The 23801-nt window shown below is 39.8% G+C and overlaps 1 protein-coding gene across 6 annotated transcripts in view; it reads right to left on the bottom strand.

Annotated features, from left to right (window-relative positions):
* SLC9A9 (solute carrier family 9 member A9) overlaps positions 1-23801 on the bottom strand; it is a 608568-nt gene that overhangs the window by 401622 nt on the left and 183145 nt on the right. For all 6 annotated transcript variants that reach the window (XM_063610659.1, XM_055295145.2, XM_063610660.1 and 3 more), the window contains one exon: positions 945-1050. In XM_063610659.1, coding sequence (XP_063466729.1) covers positions 945-1050 — 106 coding nt within the window. The remainder of the gene's footprint in view (positions 1-944; positions 1051-23801) is intronic.

The following is a 23801-nucleotide window of genomic DNA, read 5'->3' as shown; positions in this document are numbered from 1 at the left end:
ATTGTTGAATTCGCTGGCAGCTTTGGGGCAGCAGCCTTAAGAAATGTCAACTGGCAAAAAGAAAGAAAAAAAAAGAGTAGTGCTGCTCTGTCATTTCTTACTCCCCTCTGTGAGATCTGACTTTAACAATCTTTTGTTACTTCGCAATACATTTTCAACTGCATTCGAAGTAATTAACACCCAGAATAGAATCTTTTTGTCACATTGAATTATCAGATATCGACTTTCCTTTGGGATATCTGACAGTTGCCCAAAATGTTGGTCGGAATCTAAAACCAAGAAGAGACCTCTGACATAGTGAAAGCCACCGAAGTGGCATTTATTAAATATAAATGGTAAGTGTCTAAAGGGGAGGTAAGGGAAGAGCACTGGCCCTCATACCCCCACCCTAAAATCCTTCCAGCGCAAAGGGAAATTGCACTGGTGCTGAGCTGAAGCTCCATCAGTTTCATCTGTCATGTGATATTTTAAAGATGTATGCATTCCTATATAGCATTACCTTTGCATTGAGAAATAAAGAGTATTCTGACTCTTAGATTCTGGCTCCAATCTGCCAATCTGCCCATAAATACAAGAGTTTCTATTAGTCTATGCCTGGAAAGTGACTTATATAAGGCAAAAAATTAAATGACATTGATTTGAAATGAAGAAAAGCTCATTTATGTGCATTTTAGGAACCTTAAGTGAATCAGCCAAATACATGCACTGAGAAAAATAAGTTACCCCCTAGGTAGTATCTTATAATAAGCTGGAAACATAAAACCCATTAATAGTATTAGAAATTAGATGCCTAATGAATTGTGCCCATTATGGAGATTTTCTGTGATAACAATTCCTTGAAAAAAGCTAGAGACTGCCTGTATCTCTATGACATAAGAGAAAAGTTACGAGTGAAAGCATATTTCACATGGTTAAAGAAACATAGGACAAGTTCTGGTACTTACTACGTAAGGACTATGGCCACTGCATCATTCAACACGCTCTCTCCAAACAAGAGTGTGTAGAGGTCAGGGTCGACGTGCAGTTCATGGAAAATGGCCAGCACTGTCACTAGGAAGACATACACAAACATGCAGGTTAGCTGGGATGCAGTCATGGAGTTTTCCTTGGCTATGGTCATTGCTCAAAAACATTAATTAAATGCTCATCTTCTCAAATCCAACGACTATACTAACACCAGACCTTTATTCAAAAAATATCTGATGCTTAGAGGCTTCTCTTGGCTCCCTACTGCTTAAAGATAAAATTTGAGTCCCCTACAATCTGCACCTTGCTTACCCTCTAGCCTCATCTCCCTCTGCCCGCTTTGCCCACCCTTTGCTGCCTTTCTCAAGTCACACTGAACTTGCCATAATTTCCCAAACACACTGTGTAGTTTCTTAACTACCTTTGCATTTTTATTCCTTCTACTATGGCAGCAATTCCTTTCTCGTCCACTTGCTACCATCCTCCTATTCCTTAAATACACACACACACACACACACACACACACCTTGCTACCAAGGACTCATTTTTTTCGTTCTTTAAGAACCTTTCAAGTGTCCCCCTCCCAACCCTTCGACTGCCTCAGCAGAGACCTGGCTCACTCCTTTCTGGATCCCAGCATTTGGATAAAATCCTGAACTTACCACGGAAAGGACTGGGAGCTCCCTGGAAATGGGGTTCATCTTTGGACACATGGTATTAGACCATACTCAGTAACTGCTTGATGCATGAATGACCAAATGAATGAGTGAATGAACGAATGAATACATGTTGTTGCAATGGCCTACTCCTGTGAAGGGAGACATGGTTCCACCTGGGTCTCATTCTGTCCTGAGATCACACTCACCCATGAAGATATACTCAATGTTCTTAAGAAAAGGACATGAAGATTTGTTTCTGGTTGCCTGCTGCATGGCCTGCTACTATATGCCATGTTCTTGTATCGAGCCTCTCTGAGTACATTAGGGCAGTCAATAATCACACGCTGATTATCTGTATTCATCAAAACTATTCAATATCTTGATATTTAAAACAGTTAAGCAGAGTGTGAACAGCAATCATTAGGAAAATGATCCATTGAATTAATTGCCAAGGGGGAAAGAGAGAGGTTGAAAACGATACTGATGGCAAAGGTTTAAGGCAGAGTGGGTATTTTTAATTCTGTTTTTCCTTTCCTATTTCACGAGTGGTGAGGTTAGTAACTGTGTTGTACAAAATAGTGCTATGAGGGAATAAAAGCAAGACAGTCAAGTTGAATTTGAAGGTTTTATAAGTAGGATTAAGAAGTTTGGGGCCAGGCGCGGTGGCTCACGCTTGTAATCCCAGCACTTTGGGAGGCCGAGGCGGGTGGATCACGAGGTCAGGAGATCGAGACCACAGTGAAACCCCGTCTCTACTAAAAATACAAAAAAATTAGCCGGGCGTGGTGGCGGGCGCCTGTAGTTCCAGCTACTCGGAGAGGCTGAGGCAGGAGAATGGCGTGAACCCGGGAGGCGGAGCTTGCAGTGAGCCGAGATTGCGCCACTGCACTCCAGCCTGGGCGACAGAGCGAGACTCCGTCTCAAAAAAAAAAAAAAAAAAAAAGAAGTTTGGAGCTTGTTCTTTCATAATAGAGAGTCATGAAGGGTTTTAATAAGAGAGATGACACAATCTGAACTTTGGAAATAAAACTCAGGCAGAAGGGCAGAGGGCAGAATGGACACATGGCTGGAGGCTTTCCCAATAATTTCAGTAAGAGATGAGTTGTACCAGGACAGGAAGAGGTCCAGATTCATGCTCCCAAACTCTTACATGTGCACTGTCCTGGGTTCTAATAGACCAATGACCACTGTGCTTTGTACTTCACAAATACCTCATCTTCTCTGTGTACCACAAGCCCTTAGCAGAGTGATGCAACAGAGTAAGGCTTTAATGAGTGAACGAATAAGAGATAACATCAAGGAGGATACAGCAGAGGTGACAGCACCCCAGAGATATTTGAGATGGAAAAGTGATGGGTGTTGGTGCTTGAGAGGCAGCAAGGAATGACTCTGGATTTTGATCTATCGTACAACATGTGACTATATTTAATAGCAATGTATTGTACACTTGAAAATTGCTAAGAGAGCAGATTTTAAGTGTTCTCAGTATAATGACAAAAGCATGTGAGGCAATACATATGTTAATTAGCCTGATTTAGCTATTCTGCAAGATATGCATATTTCAAAAAATTATGCTGTATACCATAATATATACAATTTTTGTCAATTAAAAAGTTTTTTTAAAGAAGCTATTGCAAAATCCAGAAAAAGAAAGAAAATGCCATGAATTGACATGACAATTGGCTAGATACCATTTTATCAGGCATAGAATCAATTTTATTGTTCTAGCTGAATAGGTCCTATTAATCATGATAGGTAAAATGGCAGAGATCTGCTTTTTACTAGCATGTAGCTGTTAACATTTGTCACAACCTTTAGACGTTGCAGGTGGTGGGAGGGAACAAGCAAACACTTCTGCTAAGTAATCTCTTTCTCCTTTTTGGATAGAATTAAGACAATGCATCTACCCAAAACAAAAAGGTGACAATGGGGTTTGGTTAGCAACATTTTCCTTTTGCTAGGATCTTGTGGAATAAAAGTAACTTTTTTTAACTAGAACATTCTATCATGGCCTCTCTATTGTTAACTTTAGTCTCTGTAGCTGTTCATTTGTATCATCAAGTTCTGAGGATGACTTGCAGCCTATCTCCACTTCCATGGAGGTTTCCTAGGCCCAGGAAAAGGAATGTAAGGCCCTTACCCCACCTCCCTACTCACGGAGCCCTTCTGCCCTATGGGGAAGACTCTACATCTGTCTAACGAAAGCTTTGAGCTTTTAAGAGGAAAGGCTTTTAATTGAATATCCAGTTTTGTTCATAACTGCTCTGACATTCCCACAATTCCTTTTGAACAAAGAACTGAACTCCGTTTCATAAACGATGTCCTACACAACAGAGAAAACTGTTACTTTGCACATTCTTGTCTACCCTGTGAAGAAATGGAATAGTTTTGAAATAAAGCTAGGCAGTGTGTCCTACAAGAGGGAGTATTTTGCTGGGAACACAAATGAGTCAAATAGGTGAGTCAGGAAATTAGCCACCCACTCTGCTGCTGAGCTTGGAGCTTTTAAAAAACTCATTTAACTAGCTCCCTGGCAGGGCTCAATCTTACACTCAATGTCCAAGACTCTCTGCAGCACCTCCCCAGAAGAGAATCTTTGGGACAGCTGTGGACATGCAAATACCAGCTCTGCCCACACCTTGCTAGGCTGGTAAGGATAACCTAGGTCCAAGACAGGACTAAAAGTCAATGCCCATGTAAATGAGAGTTCTTGGGACCATGAGAGGAAAACACTGTGGACATTGTGTGGATAGGAAGGGGAAAAGATGCAATCCGATTTCTTAAATCTTTGATTTTATCAGACAATTTGGTCATTTTCTCTTTATCTTACTTTAGTTCCACTCATCTTTTAGTGGCAGATTTTCATGCTTCACTTGTGGCCTGGAGTTCCTTCTCCTCTACATACCCTCTTCCTACCTGATGTTGTAGGCTAGAGAAAAATTCACTTTGTCTTTCAAATTGATAATAAAAGATACAAGCACATATGATCTTATGCTCAAGTAGGTGAACATGCACACGCAGACACACACACACACAAACACACATACACACACCCCTACCTCTAGGTAAGCATGGTAGAGGAGTGTGATAACTGAGAAATGCCACTGAATCCTTGGAGATCTCTGAGAAAATAGTTTCAGCCATAAAATGGCAAGGGTCTTTGAGGGGAATGAGTGAGGAGCCAGTGGTGTGCACTGCACTGTGAGAAGCTTTTGATAAAGGATGAAGAGAACAAAAGCCATAACCTATGAGGTCTAAGTGAGGCTTTGTCTTAGACATCTAATTTATAGGTTGACAAGAAGAAGCCAGAGGAAAGAGAGGCTGAAGACAGAGAAAAAGGATGAGAAACCTGCTGGAGCAAGGTCTGGAGACCTTCCTTTTCAGGAAAGTAAGATTATCTGCTGAGTGTCAGGAGAGAAACACATGAGTTAGAGGCTACAGGAAGGTTGAAAATGTGCAGAATATCTTGGAGGCAGGTAATGCAAGTTTCATGAAAAACTGTTAGGGTCAAACATAGGATAATTCTCAATCTGTAAGAGAAAAACTGTAACACTAAAATGATATAATATTTTGATTTTTTCATCATACCATGGGTCTTTTCCCCTACGACTCTATTATAGCATCAAAACTAATCCTTTTTCATCTCAAAGATGATAACCACACCTAGTGATAAAAATACAGATCATGACTCCATGAGTATCTCAATGCGTTTACTCTTAGATGTTTGACAATTTTTTTTGAAACTGCTCTTTTCAACTGACCACTTTTCTTCATGCCCTATCAGAACTTCCAAGTCTTTAGGGTGATTTAGTGACAGCCCTTTCCCTAGAATCTCCATTAGCAGCTCTGTGACCCCTATTTTCTAAGTGTTTTACAAGGAATTTAAATTTCAAATGATATTTTAATGTGGCAGCTCTCAGCAACCTAGCAAAAGATCTGCCTAGGTCACAGGACAACAACATACAATAGTTCCTACCCCGTCCTCCTAAGTTGTCATTCAGCCTTGTCAAAATGCTGGCTCTCCCTTGGAGAGTGCTCTCTATGGTTTTCTGTGCAAATCAGTATGTATGACACTTGTCCATGACACATAGAGAATCCAAAACATCTGAAGCTTTTGCAGCTGAATCGGTGTCAGGCATGACAGGTGTAGAACCTTGGTATTCTCATAAACGAGGTAGCATTTTCCCGTTTCCAAAAAATAATTACTGTGAAAATGTATTTTCTTTTTCTAAGAAGGATGGAGGAGGAAATTCTTCTGTAACTTTTCCCACTTTCCTGAAATATTGTATACGGTGAGATCTGAAGGAGAGGCTTTCAAAAAAGTTGTGGTATCTGGGTGCAGGCTGAAATATGGGAATTATTTTGAGAATTATTAAATTCTCCGCAAAGACTCAGCAGCAAAATTGATGCATGGATTGATTTTGCCAGTCAAGCTCTGCCAATCATAATCCTAGAATACAAGTGAAAAGACTAACCCTTCTGAGTTACATGAGAGAAACAATACCAGATCTATAAAGCTAATTCAATTTGTTGAGGTCATTCTAAATTTTAAGTTACACAAAACATCATGAGGAATTTAGTCCTAAAACTTTACAATTTTATTTTAGCCATCAATATGCTATATCATTTTGGTACCGAGGTAATAGTGGAGAATATATGATATGCATGTACACACTTGTAGCCTTCCTTAAACAGGGTTCCTTAGGGAAAACAAGCTCTTATGCCCCAGAGCAATGGCTTCAAAGTGTGGCCCAGGGACCCCTGGAGGTTCCTGAGAACTATCCAGGAAGATCTTCAAAGTCAAACTATTTTCACAATAACATGAATATGTTACTTGCATTTTTTATTCTAATTCTTTCATTAGTGTACAGTGGAATTTTCCAGAGGCTACATGATGCAACAGATTGAATGCAGAAGCGGATTTGAGAATCCAGCTGTCTTCATTTGCACTACATGTTAAAGAGCTTTGCAGAAATGTGAAACAATGCCACTCTTCTAATTTTTTTGTTTTGGAAAATAAACTTTTGGTAAAAATATGTTATTTATATTAACATGTAAATATTTTATGATTGTTATTTTAAATAAATTAATAAAAACATGTTTTAGAACTTGTTTTAATTTCTAATACGGTAAATATTTTTTATTTATTCATTTTATTTATTGAGACTGAGTCTTGCTCTGTTGGCCAGGCTGGAGTGCAGTGGTGCAATCTCAGCTCACTGCAACCTCTGCCTCCTGGGTTCAAGTGATTCTCCTGCCTCAGCCTCCTGAGTAGCTGGGACTACAGGTGGCTGCCACCATGCCCGGATAATTTTTGAATTTTTAGTAGAGACGGAGTTTCACCATCTTGGCCAGACTGGTCTTGAACTCTTGACCTCAAGGGATCTGCCCGCCTTGGCCTCCCAAAGTGCTGGGATTACAGCATGAGCCACACTGTGCCTGGCCTCTAATATGGTAAATATTGATAGACACACCTCATATAAGCAAAAACTCTTTGGGGTCTTTCCTAATTGCAAAAGGTTTTGATACCAAAAATCTTGAGAACCACTGCCTTGAGGCATTTGTTATATATAATGAATTAACTTATTTCCTCTCTGTTGAGAAGGATACTAGCTAAGCACATCCTTGAGAGAAATGAGAAAATATTCCCTCAAATCATCTTCGGTAGAGCTTAATTCTCTTGTTGAGAAGGGCTCCTGAGATCTTAGTATCTTTTGCCATGCAATAACCTGATTCTTTTGGTATACATGTAGGGGATTTCCAATAACTTTTAAATGAGGAAAATTATTCTTTTTACATAACTCTACTGTCACATTTCTAGAATCATATTTCTGTTGCTGATATTTATATTTGTTTAAGTGCTTTTTTTGAAATGTAAGTGCTTTGTGGGCGGAGATTTATTATGGGTGCATGATAAAAACACTGACAATCCCACCTCCATCCCTTTGACTTCAAACATGGCTGAGTGATGTTTGAGAATAATCAATTGCCTTTTTTTGATTAAAAACCAGAAATACAATCCCTAGCAGCCACTGAGAGTGGAAAAAGGTAACCAGAAGGTCATGCGGTTTGGCATTAAGAAAAGTAGGATGTATTAAGACCAGAAAGGGAGAAACTGGAAAATCAACCCAGGTGGGGAATGTTTTCCAGGTCTTGTATCTGGGAACTTATGGACTGAAATCTGCTGGCACTTTACCTAGTGCTTTAAAATCTTCCCCAAGGGTACCTACATCAGAGATATTCTAAATTTAACATTAGCAAAGAACATAAACATTTAACAAAGATTCAATTTTCTCACCAATGAGGTTTAATGAGCCATGGTGCAGTTTAATGGGGAATCTGTGCAACATGCCCAGTATCTGAGTGATGATGACTCACCCCTTCATACAAGCATTTTCTAATTAGGATTATCACTTCAGCATTTTTCCTTTTTAAAAATGAAAATGGTGGGCAAGGGTTTATTTACAAATCATGAAAAATTATTAAAAAAGCCCTATGGAGTAAAAAAGCAGCAGCCATAGTTAGGATGGGTCACCAAAAAAAAAAAATCAACACTTAGAGGTAAAAATATCACTGTGACCCATGACATGTAAGAACTGTGAGGAAAGAGACATGTTTAAAAGACAACTGTGTTAGTCATGATCATGGTACACACAAAATAAGAGGGCTTCCCAAACCAATTTTTCTCTTGCTACAAAAAGATATGAAACAAGCAGATGTCTTGTACCATCACTTCCCAACCAGTGGATCAGGACATGGAGGGACATTACAGAACTGTTCAAAATGGAAGATGAACATTCCTTTTCCTTAAATAGATTAGAAACTTGCCAAGGGTAAACAAGAGTAATATTGAGAAGAGTCAACACTGGGCCTGTGTGAGATACAGGGAAGAAAAAAAGACGGAAAGAGAGGGGTCATATCATAAATCCCCTATCCCTGTCATCACCCTGTGTGGTAAGCTGAAGAATACACTCATCCTTGGAGCATATGAATATGTTGCCTTGCATGCCAAAAGGAGCTTTGCAGGTATAATTAAGGTTGTTGATATAGTTTGGGTGTATCCCCACCCAAATCTCATCTTGAATTTTAGCTCCCATAATTCTCACATGTCATGGAAGGGACCCTGTGGGAGACAATTGAATCATGAGGAGCAAGTCTTTCCTGTGCTGTTCTTGTGATAGTGAGTAAGTCTCATGGGCTCTGAGGAATTCATAAAGGGAAGTTCCAGTACGCAAGCTCTCTCTTGCCTGCCACCATGTAAGATGTAACTTTGCTCTTCATTTGCCTTCCACCATGATTGTGAGGCCTTCCCAGCCATGTGGAGCTGTGAGTCAATTAAACCTCTTTCCTTTATACATTAGCTGGTCTTGGGTATATCTTTATCAGCAGCATGAGAACAGACTAATACAGTTATGGATCTTAAAATAGGCAGATCATGTTAGATTATGTGGGCAGGTCCAACCTAATCACTGGAGCTCTTAAAAGCAGAAAAATTTATTAGGCTATAGTCAGAGAGATGTAGCTGAAGAGACATGAAAGAAAGGGAAAGTTGGGAAGATCCCAAGTGTGAGAAGGATCCAACACACTGTTCTTGGCTCTGAGATGTAGGGGATCACTTGTAAGGGCCAGAGAGAGAGAAACCTCTTGGAGCCAAGCATGACCTCAACTTTCAGCCCCAAGGAAACAGGGACCTGGGTCTTCTGATGGGAAGAAACTGTATTCTGTCAACAACCTGAACCTAGAGCTTCCTGATGAGAGTCCTACCAGTCAGTAGGTTGATTTTTACCTGGTGAGACTCTGATCCGAGAACCCAATTGAGCCAACCTGGACTTCTGACCTATGGAACTGTTAGGCAATACATTTGAGCTGTCTTAATCCGCTAAGTTTGTGGTAATTTCTCATAGCAGTTCTAGCAAATACACTCTGCTCCCCTCTTACAATAAGAACGACAAAACAGTGGGCAGGCCAAGCTCCCAGACATTTGGTTTTTCAATATATGAGTTAATGAGTGGAGTTGGGGCTAGAATGTCCTCTTAGCTATAGCACAGCTCTCCCTCCCCTTACCCCACCACTGACAGGAAAGAAGTAAGCCACTTAAACAAATCCATGTTTTAGATTATGCTTAGCAAGGAAAAACCTGGACCAATAACAAGGCTGTAGATTTTCAAATAAGTGTGCCTATGAGGCCCTCTGTTGCTGATGTAATTTTCCATGTGTGTCCCTCTTGGTGCCATCGTCACACACCACAGATCACTCATTTACTCAGAACGCACCATTTTACAGCTCATCAAATCACTTTATTTGCCAGTTTTTACCCTATTTGGGCTACACTGTTGAGTGCAATCACTATGAAGAATTGGTGATGAGATGGGAATGGTGAAGTCCAAACTAGGATGGAAGGTTAACAAACCGGGCAAGCCAAGTCTGAGGAGAGCAAGCCAAAAGTCATAAAGCAGCTCTCACCATAGAAGCAAACAATGGCCATTTTAATTTTCTTCTTGAGCTTTTTTGTATTTTCTAAAATTTCTACAATAAATGTGCACTATTTTTAGAATTAGAAAAGACAGCAACCTACTTATGAAACTGGTAAAACTTAACAAGAACATAAAGCATGGAACTCAGAGTCTCTTCCCCAAGGCCCCAGATGCTGTCTGTGAGGATCCTGCCTTGCTCAGGATTTCTCCCTGGGTTTCCACACTGCTCGACCCCACTGTGGCACCTGGCACTGTGAACCCTTCCTGTCTCTCCAAGTGCTCTCCTCCTTTGTTTTGAGAAGGCTAGCCCCTTGTGATTTTCCTTTAACACCTCCAGATTTTCTTCACTCTCCTTTGTAAACCCATCCCTTTAATACAGGTGTTGCCAGGAAAACATCTCCAGTCCCCTTCTCACTCCGACAACTCGACTTGAGTAATTTCATCAACATCTGGTGATGTCAATCTCTAGTGCATCCCTTCCTCTATTTTTAGTAGAGACAGGGTTTCCTTATGTTGGCCAGGCTAGTCTCAAACTCCTGACCTCAAATGATCCACCCACCTCGGCCTCCCAAAGTGCTGGGATTACAGGTGTAAGCCACTGTGCCCAGCCTCCTCTTTCTCAGCTATAGAATCCCATATCCAACCATTGCCAAGACAACTCCAGTTGGAGTTGTTCTACTTGAAAAACTACTTATCAAGTACCTGCTACGTGCCTGGCACTGTGCATGGATGTCTTACAGATTCCCTACGCACTAACTAGCCTCAGCAACTCTGCTACTCTTGTACTTGAATTACAATCTCAAGGAGTGGAACCATCACTGACCCACAAACTTTATGTTTGTATTTTTTAGTGGTGTGATTTATCTTATTTACAATTGAAAAATCTCCAGCTTTAGAGAATATAACATTAAGAGGCAAGCCACATTTTGTAGTTCAGTGTTTTACAAGGTCAGGCAAGGAGAGAAAAAGAAACCAGTTTCAGAAATGATCTATTGTACCAGATGCTGCAGCATAAACTAGCTCTGTCATTTCTGAAATTTCAGCCCTACAGTCATCCTTTCTGGACTGAAAAATAATATACGAATGAAGAAGTTCAGTTGCAGATAAAATACTTATATGAAAGTAGCATTTTGAGATAGTTTCAAGACGGCTGAATAGGAAAAGCTGCAGTCTGCAGCTCCCAGTGTGAGCAACGCAGAAGATGGGTGATTTCTGCATTTCCAACTGAGGTACTGGGTTCATCACACTGGGACTTGTTGGACAGTGGGTGCAGCCCACGGAGCGTGAGCTGAAGCAGGGTGGGGCATTGCCTTGCCCGGGAAGCTCAAGTGGTTGGGGAATTCCCTTTCCTAGCCAAGGGAAGCCATGAGAGATGGTACCTGGAAACTCAGGACACTTGTGCTCTAATACTGTGCTTTTCCAAAGGTCTTAGCAAATGGTACTCCTGGAGATTATATCCTGTGCCTGGCTCAGTGGGTCCCACACCCACGGAGCCTTCCTCACTGCTAGCACAGCAGTGCAAGATTGAACTGCGAGGTGGCAGCCAGGCTGGGGGAGGGGCACCCGCCATTGCTGAGGCTTGACTAGGTAAACAAAGCAGCTGGGAAGCTGGAACTGGGTGGAGTCCACCACAGCTGAAGGAGGCCTGCATGCCTCTGTAGACTCCACCTCTAGGGGCAGGGCATAGCTGAACAAAAGGCAGCAGAAACTTCTGCAGACTTAAACGTCCCTGTCTGACAGCTTTGAAGAGAGCAGTGGTTCTCCCAGTATGGAGTTTGAGATCTGAGAACTGAAAGACTGCCTCCTCAAGTGGGTCCCTGACACCCGAGTAGCCTAACTGGGAGACACCTCCCAGTAGGGGCTGACTGACACCTCATACAGCCAGGTGCCCCTCTGAGACGAGGCTTCTAGAGGAAGGATCAGGTAGCAACATTGGCTGTCCTGCAATATTTGCTGTTCTGCAGCCTCCGCTGGTGATACCCAGGCAAACAGGGTCTGGAGTGGACCTCCAGGAAACTCCAACAGACCTGCAGCTGAGGGTCCTGAATGTTAGAAGGAAAACTAACAAACAGAAAGGAATAGCATCAACACTAAAAAAAAGGACATCCACACAAAAACCCCATCTGTAGGTCACCATCATCAAAGACCAAACGTAGATAAAACCACAAAGATGGGGAGAAACCAGAGCAGAAAAGCTGAAAGTTCTAAAAATCAGAGCACTTCTTCTCCTCCATAGGAACACAACTCCTCGCCAACAATGGAACAAAGCTGGATGGAGAATGACTTTGACAAGTTGATAGAAGTAGGCTTCAGAAGATCGGTAATAACAAACTTCTCTGAGCTAAAGGAGGATATTCGAACCCATCGTGAAGAAGTTAAAAACCTTGAAAAAAGATTAGATGAGTGGCTAACTAGAATAAACAGTGTAGAGAAGACCTTAAATGACCCAATGGAGCTGAAAACCAAAGCCCGAGAACTACGTGATGCATGCACAAGCTTCAGTAGCCGATTCGATCAAGTGGAAGAAGGGGTATCAGTGATTGAAGATGAAATGAATGAAATGAAGTGAGAAGAGAAGTCTAGAGAAAAAAAGAGTAAAAAAAACCGAACAAAGCCTCCAAGAAATATGGGAAACTCATATGGGATGATGTGAAAAGACCAAATCTACATTTGATTGGTGTACCTGAAAGTGATGGGGAGAATAGAACCAACTTGGAAAACACTCTTCAGGATATTATCCAGGAGAACTTCCCCAACCTAGCAAGGCAGGCCAACATTCAAATTCAAGAAACACAGAGAATGCCACAAAGATACTCCTCGGGAAGACCAACCCCGAGACGCATAATTGTCAGATTCACCAAGGTTGAAATGAAGGAAAAAATGTTAAGGGCAGCCAGAGAGAAACGTCAGGTTACCCACAAAGGGAAGCCCATCAGACTAACAGCTGATCTCTCGGCAGAAACTCTACAAGCCAGAATAGAGTGGGGGCCAATATTCAACATTCTTAAAGAGAAGAATTTTCAACCCAGAATCTCATATCCAGCCACACTAAGCTTCGTAAGTGAAGGAGAAATAAAATACTTTACAGACATGCAAATGCTGAGAGATTTTGTCGCCATCAAGCCTGACTTATAAGAGCTCCTAAAGGAAGCACTAAACATAGAAAGGAACAACTGGTACCAGCCATTGCAAAAACATGCCAAATTGTAAAGACCATTGATGCTAGGAAGAAACTGCATCAACTAACGGGCAAAATAACCAGCTAATATCATAATGACAGGATCAAATTCACACATAACAATATTAACCTTAAATGTAAATAGGCTAAATTCTACAATTAAAAGACACAGACTGGCAAATTGGATAAAGAGTCAAGACCCATCAGTGTGCTGTGTTCAGGAGACCCAGCTTATATACAGAAACACACATAGGCTCAAAATAAAGGGATGGAGGAAGATCTGCCAAGCAAATGGAAAACAAAAACAAAAACAAAAGCAGGGGTTGCAATCCTAGTCTCTGATAAAACAGACTTTAAACCAACAAAGATCAGAAGAGACAAAGAAGGCCATTATGTAATGGTAAAGGGATCAATTCAAGAAGAAGAGCTAACTACCCTAAATATATATACACCCAATACAGGGGCACCCAGCTTCATAAAGCAAGTCCTTAGAGACCTACAAAGAGACTTAGACTTTCACAAAATAATAATGGGAGACTTTAACACCCCACTGTCAACATTAGACAGATCAACAAGACAGAAAGTTAACAAGGATATCCAGGACTTGAACTCAACTCTGCACCAAGCAGACCTAATAGACATCTACAGAACTCTCCACCCCAAATCAACAGAATATACATTCTTCTCAGCACCACATCACACTTATTCCAAAATTGACCACATAGTTGGAAGTAAAGCACTCCTCAGCAAATGTAAAAGAACAGAAATTATAACAAACTGTTTCTTAGACCATAGTGCAATCAAACTAGAACTCAGGATTAAGAAACTCACTCAAAACCACACAACTACATGGAAACTAAACAACCTGCTCCTGAATGACTATGGGGTAAATAATGAAATGAACGGAGAAATAAAGATGTTCTTTGAAACCAAATAGAACAAAGACACAACGTACCAAAATCTCTGGGACACATTTAAAGCAGTGTGTAGAGGGAAATTTATAGCACTAAATGCCCACAAGAGAAAGCAGGAAAGACCTAAAATTGACACCCTAATATCACAATTAAAAGAACTAGAGAAGCAAGAGCAAACATACTCAAAAGCTAGCAGAAGGCAAGAAATAAGATCAGAGCAGAACTGAAAGAGATAGAGACACAAAAAACCCTTCAAAAAATCAATGAATTCAGGAGCTAGTTTTTTGAAAAGATCAACAAAATTGATAGATTGCTAGCAAGACTAACAAAGAAGAAAAGAGAAGAATCAAACAGACGCAATAAAAAATGATAAAGGGGATATCACCACTGATCCCACGGAAATACAAACTGCCATCAGAGAATACTATAAACACTTCTGTGCAAATAAACTAGAAAATCTAGAAGAAATGGATAAATTCCTGGACACATACACTCTCCCAAGACTAAACCAGGAAGAAGTTGAATCCATGAATAGACCAATAATAGACTGTAAAATTGAGACAATAATTAATAGCCTACCAACCAAAAAAAAGTCCAGGACCAGATGGATTCACAGCCGAATTCTACCGGAGGTACAAAGAGGAGCTGGCACCATTCCTTCTGAAACTATTCCAATCAATAGAAAAAGACGGAATCCTTCCTAACGCATTTTATGAGGCCAGCATCATCCTGATACCAAAGCCTGGCAGATACACAACAACAACAAAAAGAGACTTTTATACCAATATCCCTGATGAACATTGATGCAAAAAATCCTCAATAAAATACTGGCAAACCAAATCCAGCAGCACATCAAAAAGCTTATCCACTAGGATCAAGTTGACTTCATCCCTGGGATGCAAGGCTGGTCCAACATATGCAAATCAATAAACGTAATCCATCATATAAACAGAACCAAAGACAAAAACCACATGATTATCTCAATAGATGCAGAAAAGGCCTTTGACAAAATTTAACAACCCTTCATGCTAAAAACTCTCAATAAACTAGGTATTGATGGGACGTATAGCAAAATAATAAGAGCTATTTATGACAAACCCACAGCCAGTATCACACTGAATGGGCAAAAACTGGAAGCATTCCTTTTGAAAACTGGCACAAGACAGGGATGCCCTCTCTCACCACTCCTATTCAACATAGTGTTGGAAATTCTGGCCAAGGCAATCAGGCAGGAGAAAGAAACAAAAGGTATTCAATTAGGAAAAGAGGAAGTCAAATTGTCCCTGTTTGCAGATGATATGATTGTATATTTAGAAAACCCCATCGTCTCAGCCCAAAATCTCAAGCTGATAAACAACTTCAGCAAAGTCTCAGGATACAAAATCAATGTGAAAAACTCACAAGCATTCTTATGCACCAATAACAGAGAGCCAAATCATGAGTGAACTCCCATTCACAATTGCTTCAAAGAGAATAAGATACCTAGGAATCCAACTTACAAGGGATGTGAAGGACCTCTTCAAGGAGAACTACAAACCACTGCTCAATGAAATAAAAGAGGACACAAACAAATGGAAGAACATTCCATGCTCATGAATAGGAATCATCAATATCATGAAAATGGCCATACTGCCCAAGGTAATTTATAGATTCAATGCCATCCCCATCAAGCTACCAATGACTTTCTTCACAGAATTGGAAAAAACTACTTTAAAGTTCATATGGAACCAAAAAAGACCCACATTGCCAAGACAATCCTAAGCCAAAAGAACAAAGCTGGAGGCATCACACTACTTGACTTCAAACTAGACTACAAGGCTACAGTAACCAAAACAGCATGGTACTGGTACCAAAACAGAGATATAGACCAATGGAACAGAACAGAGCCCTCAGAAATAATACCACACATCTACAACCATCTGATCTTTGACAAACCTGACAAAAAAAGAAATGGAGAAATGATTCCCTATTTAATAAAAGGTGCTGGGAAAACAGGCTAGCCATATGTAGAAAGCTAAAACTGGATCCCTTCCTTACACCTTATACAAAAATTAATTCAAGATGGATTAAAGACTTACATGTTAGACTTAAAACCATAAAAACCCTAGAAGAAAACCTAGGCAATGCCATTCAGGACATAGGCATGGGCAAGGACTTCATGACTAAAACACCAAAAGCAATGGCAACTAAAGCCAAAATAGACAAATGGGATCTAATTAAAGAGCTTCTGCACAGCAAAAGAAACTACCATCAGAGTGAACAGGCAACCTACAGAATGGGAGAAAATTGTTGCAGTCTACCCATCTGACAAAGGGCTAATATCCAGAATCTACAAAGAACTGAAACAAATTTACAAGAAAAAAAATCAAACAACCCCATCAAAAAGTGGGTGAATGATATGAACAGACACTTCTCAAAAGAAGATATTTATGCAGCCAACAGACACGTGAAAAAATGCTCAACACCACTGGCCATCAGAGAAAATGTAAATCAAAACCACAATGAGATAACATCTCACGCCAGTTAGAATGGTGATCATTAAAAAGTCAGCAAACAACAGATGCTGGAGAGGATGTGGAGAAATAGGAACACTCTTACACTGTTGGTGGGAGTGTAAACTAGTTCAACCATTGTGGAAGACAGTGTGGCGATTCCTCAAGGATCTCGAACCAGAAATACCATTTGACCCAGCAATCCTATTACTGGGTATATACCGAAAGGATTATAAATCATGCTGCTATAAAGATACATGCACAAGTATGTTTATTGTGGCACTATTCACAATCACAAAGACTTGGAACCAACCCAAATGTCCATCAATGATAGACTGGACTAAGGAAATGTGGCAGATATACACCATGGAATTCTATGGAGCCATAAAAAAGGATGAGTTCATGTCCTTTGTAGGGACATGGATGAAGCTGGAAACCATCATTCTCAGCAAACTATCACAAGGACAGAAAACCAAACACCGCATGCTCTCACTTATAGGTGAGAACTGAACAATGAGAACACTTGGACACAGGGTGGGGAACATCACACCCCGGGGCCTGTCGTGGGGTGGGGGTAGAGGGGAGGGATAGCATTAGGAGAAATACCTAATGCAAATGACGAGATAATGGGTGCAGCAAACCAACATGGCACACGTATAAATATGTAACAAACTTGCATGTTGTACACATGTACCCTCGAACTTAAAGTATAATAACAAAAAAAGTAAAAATAAAAAAAGAAAGTAGCATTTTAAAAGACCACCTCCCAATAAATAGCCTATAAACACTTTGACTTCTTTTTTTGAATAGAACTTTTTGGCCAAAAAGTTGATTATCACTGGTATTAGTTAGTTCATCTGCACATTTGTCAATGCTTTTGATAGTTTCTGGTAAGCAACAGGCAATTAATTCTGTTTATTGAATAAATGAATTAACAAGTGAATGAATCTCTGAAGGTCACCCACCACGTGGTTAGCTCCTCAAGGATCAGAACAACTCCTTTTCTCTTGTATTCCGCTCTCGTAATCAGTCACTTCTTTGCCCACTCACTGACCTGACAGAACTTGTTCCAAAAAGCTATCTCCATTTCAGTGCAAAATAATAAATGGAACACCACAATTCGTTGTCTGTAGCACCCAGATAAAAGGTCAATTCCTGTCCTTTCTTGGCCGCTTTTCAAGAAATCCTGCCCAAGAGGCACCCGTGAGTCTTCGTGGAACGAGAGGACCAAATCCCAGTCTGAGACTAGTGGCTGCTCTCCCATCCTAGGTACCTTTCTCTTAAGAAAGCACTCCCTTTTAGGGTTGTACAACTGCTGATCCTGCATTTAGATAATCCTGAGAGTGAGTGCTTTCTTAAATTTTACTCCCTAGTTGCCTCACTCTTCCATGGTTTTGACCTCATCAACTTGGCTGAGTCCTAAAAAGAACCAGACAGCAAGGAAATACTCTCTAAGAATTACTGAATCCAATTTGTCTCAATGTACAATGTCTTCTTTAACACATAAATGGAATGTGTGGGCTGGACACTGATTTTCAAAACTTCCATCCTATATGTCTTTGAGCCTTACTGAGAATAAACTGCTTTCATTTAAACAGAGACATTCTGTTCCCCAAAGCAGTGAGCCAGAGAGGTCTGTCAACCACAGCTGTTTCCCAGCTGTCCATGGAGCTGTTGAATTGCCTCAAATGGTTTTCAGTATGTTCTTGAAATTTCATCTTCAGAACACCTGGAGCCTTGCTTTATCCACTTTCAACATCCTGAAGCATTTATATAGTTGGTTGTTATCTATTATTGTGTCCAATTCTGTTCTGTGGAGGTGACTTTCCATAACTAGCTTCCAACTTCTGAAGCAAGACCTTTGCACCAAGACCTTGCTATTCACAACTCTGTACTAAAGTAGAAAACAGTGGCTGGAAACTTGACTCTGATGTCAAACCAACCTGTGTTCAGATCGGACCCCAGCTGTCATGCAAATGAACTTGGTGATCTTGAGCCTGCTACTTAACCTCATTAAGCTTCAAGTAAGCTTCCTTGGTAAAATGGGGATAAAATAATCCCTTCTTCAGGTTTTTGGAGAATAATTAATTGGAGTTATTTATGCAAAACGTTTGGCATATTCTAAGTGCTTAATCAGTGGTGGTTACTGTATTGTTATTGTTCATGCCATCAAAATTATTAGTGGGTCAGTCCAGTATAAAATGGAATGACAGTTTCTACTTGTTTGTTTTTCCTTTAACACTTAAAAATAACTTCAAATGAGAAAAAGTAGATATTATCAAGCAGAGAAATGTTAAAAACTCTCCTCTATCTCTCTTCCTTTCTCACAAATTACTCCCTTGAACTTCTGTATTTGGAAAGAAGAGTTCCTATTCTGTGTCCATTTACTTTGTCTTTCTGAGTCTTAGGGTCTTCATCTAAATATGAGGATGTTGAGCAAGATTGTCTTTCACGGCCTTCCACATCTAAATTTCTATGGGTCTTGCTCCAAACTCCAAACTGTAGTCTCCAGATGTGGAATGTGTATATTTTCCAAATCATGCGGATGGAGCCCTGATGCAGTGCTGGGATCAGGGGTGTGCTTTGCAGGGTTACAGATCAGCACGTGCAATGGGCAGAACAGTGTCAAGAAAAGTGATCATGAGTTTAACACTTCTCTGCATGAATGAGGGGAGGGCTGTCATAAATTCAAATGCATATGCCCTTGTTTTGACTGTGACTCTAAGGGTTACCAAGACAGGACACTCCAAAGAGTATCTGAGCCCAGGGAGACCTTGCTAATGTTCTGCAGGTCACGTCGTCTGTGGCTCTGGAGAGAAACATGGCTCATGGTTCTTCCAGCTGACCTGTTATCTTCTTCAGCTAGGCAAAATATTGGCTTGAGGTACAGGAGACCTTAAGCTTTCTCAGAGCCTTCTCCCCACCAGGTGGTACTTTGTGTTTACAAAGCTGCCTGGATTACCTCTGTCTTGTCTTTTAAACTACTGCCAGTTGTCATATCTATCTCCCTCTTTAGACTGGGAGCATGCTGAGAGCAGAACCTGTGTCTGGTTTATTATCCCTTCCCTCGGTAGCTCCTACAGTGCCTATGACATAGCAGGCAATGAATAAATGTTTGTTAAATAAAATCAATTATAAAGTGGGAACTTGACTCTTGACACTTGGATTTCATTTTCTTCCAAAGCTTGATTGGCACATCACTGTTCTATTTTGAGAAACAGCAATGGTGTAGGACAAAGAATATTGGACCTGATTTGTCTCCCATCTCTGCCACTTACGAGCCTTGTAAATGTAAATAAACCACTTAAGTTTTTAGAACCTCTGTTGCTTGGAATGGAGATAATTGATTGGCTGTGGTGATGATCAAATTAGATGATATATTTGTACACACTTAGTTAATGGCTGTTATCACTAGATAACATACTCTCTAGTAGATGTATTCAGATGGAGCTTTTAATTTGCTGCCAATCTGTGGCTTTGGGTTGCTTCTACATATTGATTCAAGTACAGCCATTGCTGCAATAATTTTATTTTTAAGCTGGCTGCAAGTTAGCGAAAGTCAGTTTTTTTTTCCGATAGATGTTAGTGTTTAGTATCTAGCAAAAACACAGTCTAGAAATCTAGGGAAACAGAATTCCTAGCTTCCATACCTATATTTCATTAACTTGCTGTGAAACCTTGAGATAATCTTAAAATTTGCTGCACCTCAGTTATTTCACCTAAGAAATGGGTCTTCTCTACCCAAGAACACAATGTGAAAATAACTGAAATACTGTCTGTAGAAGCTCTTTGAGTTCTTTGAAAGAGTCACACAATATAAATCAAAGCTGTTACTTTTATTTCTGAATAAATTTGCTCAAGAATAGAATTGAGGTTTATATGATGGAGTTTTACAGACATAGGTTTATGTAGAGGGTTTTAAACTGATGCTATTCCATTGTGCTTAACATTGAATTGTAAAGACACAGAAAATACAGCCAAGTACTATTAAATGACACTGTGTGCAGGTTTGAAATGCAGATTGCATAGTAAAAATGGCTGATATGTCTGTGCTCTCCAGAAGCCTGCTGGCTTCAGTGGGAGGTACTCTGGTCTAATATCCTCTGACTCCCTCTGAAGTGTAATTTCTCCCCCCTTGAAATTCAATGAAAACACGTGAACATCTCTCACTGCTTCTGCTCTCTCACAGCAATACCAACGCAATTTTTCTCTACCAAATATTAGATGCTAAAAGTAGAGTCATCCAACTTTCTTTATAGATGACAGAGCAAATAATTCAGGAAGATAAACTTCATACTATATGCGAGCAATTTTGCTGTTTATAATATGGCATAAAACCATCTTGATCTCTTCCTACGCTGCTTAGCAGGTATTAAATGAATGTTGTCTTTGTTCTCTAAGTCAGCCCTGGTACTGAAGGAACTACTTTGTCAATTACATCTTAAATTTTTTTTGTCTGTGAATAGAAAATTATTCCGTTTTCTCTTGAATTCTTGTGTAGAATATTGATACCACCAGTGATGAGAAACCACAAGTGTAATATAGTCTAAAACTAAATGCAGAGGCAGAGAGGGCCAGAAGGTGAAAAAGAACAATAACCATGATTTTTAAAAGATGTGATCCAAACAAAAGAAATAAATGAAGAACACAATTAAATATTGAAATACAACAGTGATTAGAGAGCATGATCAGAGAAACTGAAGGAAAACAAAACTGAAAAATAACAACTTCTCTGATTATGCCAGTATGAGTAATCTTTCTCCTGTGTTAAAAAAATTAAATATTTAAACCTGGAGTTCCACGACGAATGAAAAATATGAGAGACAGCCCAATTAAGTCACCCTTACTGAAGAGGCTTTTCTCCAAAAATAACAGTCCTGCTTTTAATTATAGGTTCTCGGGTCTGTTAATCAGCCATCTTCCTCAAGGCTAAGCTTGGTGCAAATAACAGAGAAGGATTCAGCAAAATGCCCTGCTTAATTAAAACGAATTTAATTAAAAATATTTTTATACACATGACCAATCACCATTATTTATGCAGATGTTTCCGCATAAGTCTTTGAAGAGGCATTTCTCCCCCCAACCTTTAAAAAATATGCTGTGCTTCTACAAGAACTACTGTGAAATGAAAAGCACTATGACTGGTAGTTAATACCTATTTTTATCAAAACAGCAGTGCAGCTCACACATCACCTGAGCAGCCGTAACCATAGTAACCCCAAATAGAAAGGGGCTTCACATTATCAACACGATCAAAGGTAAGATAGTTCATGTGCCTCTGGAATAGTTACACTACAGCAAACTTTAAAGGATAAAGGTGGCTTTTATTCCTACTACTTAAATGTTAAATGAAAATAATGACTTGCAAGTACAGTGTATAGAAATGCCTTTCATTTTGGAAGACTCTTATTTCCTCAAAGTGTTAATAATAGAAATGATGAAAACTCAATGCTACACATTTCTCCAGTGCTTCTATCTGATTATGCCGAGGGGACAGTAATCATCATTTTGCCAGGTTGGAGAATTCATACAGGGAAAACCCCACCCACAGGAGCCCTGCAGGATGAGAAGCTGGACGAGAAGGCATATTCTGTGTTCATGCACTCAGTGAGAGGATGGCTATGGTTAGTGATGACTGTCGACACGAATTACCTGCAATAAGGTATAGATGGTGACTTAGGGTGCAGACTGGCAGTCAAATCACAAAGACAATGCACATTTAATTAGAGAAGGAGTGGAACTGGTTTGAAATATCAGTGAAATACCAATTCAAATACAAATCTGTATTTGGCTTTATAATTTATGGTTGGGGTAGGATGGAGTAGGGAAGGGTGGGAGGGCAGGGTATAAAAGGCCAGCAAGACCATACTTATTCATTAATAATATTAATATTGATTATTCTATCAGAGGAACTATGATCTAGATAATCCAAAACAGAGACTAGTAGAAAAGGCTTTCTGACAACATTTCCTAATGTTCGATACGTCTAGGGGGGCAGCATCTCTAAACATGGAGAAAATATTCTAAATTTTAAATATTTAAGTGTATAGTAGCTATTACAAAAAGCAGAAATTCCACATGAGGATAAATATAATTTTATTAATTTTTTTCTTTATAATATATTTGCATTTGAGATTTACCATGGAAGTGGATGGACAAGTAATGAAAACATAAGAAAACAATTTCTTTCATCATGGTCATGTAGGAAGAAAATGGTATCTGGAAATTTTATGTTCTGTAATAAATAAGAATGTCATGATAATGTTATCTAAAAATCCAACAAAGTGCCTGAGAAGAATTCACTGTTAATAAAATTTTAAAACACTTAGCAATTTACAAATAATTTTCTATACAGCACTTCATTTGATCTGACAAAAATTCTTTGGAGAAATGGAAGGTACTTTCTGTTTTGTTTGGTTTTGATAGTCTCTATTTTAAGGAAGTGGAAAGTGAGGTTCCAACAAGTTAAAGCATTAAACTGTGATGCTCCATTCATCCATGACACTAATCTTGCCTTAATGAACAGACGCTTTTGATATCCAGGATGCTCTGACCACCAATCCCAACCTCATTTTTAGGAAATTTTTCTACCCTTATTACGTGCTTATTTTATTTTTAGTGGAAGGCTCCTCTTGGGATTAGTTTATGAGACATCCCTAACTGTGATCCTTTTATGCAGGCAATTTCCCAGGGCCTCTCTTAGATGCTTTCACCCACAAACACACGAGCAGTGCTAGCGCCCGGGTTCACACTTCCCCTTGAAACCAGTGCGCCCCAGAATTAGAGCGACACCTAGCCGTGATTTTAGGTAGTACATGCTAGGAAAGCTTATTTGGGCAAGGGAGACAAACAAGAGACATCAGGGCCGGTGGCATCTCAAGAGGATACTACTCCCAGAGGTAGAAATCTCAGAGGTTTTCTAACAGCACTTTCTACTGGGAACTAGGACTCCTGCAGTTCACATTCTCTGAGGAGGAACTATATGATAAGGGAAGTTTATTATAATTATAATAAAATGTAAGATGTGCACCCTTGAAATTACATATAGGTTCTACCAGTGCAATAAATGATATCTATTTCAGATTAAAAATATCAGTTCCAAGCCTCCTTCAACTCAA

This window comes from Symphalangus syndactylus, chromosome 10 (genome assembly GCF_028878055.3).
Source record: "Symphalangus syndactylus isolate Jambi chromosome 10, NHGRI_mSymSyn1-v2.1_pri, whole genome shotgun sequence".
Classification (NCBI taxonomy): domain Eukaryota; kingdom Metazoa; phylum Chordata; class Mammalia; order Primates; family Hylobatidae; genus Symphalangus; species Symphalangus syndactylus.
This window is presented reverse-complemented; position numbering and strand designations above follow the sequence as displayed.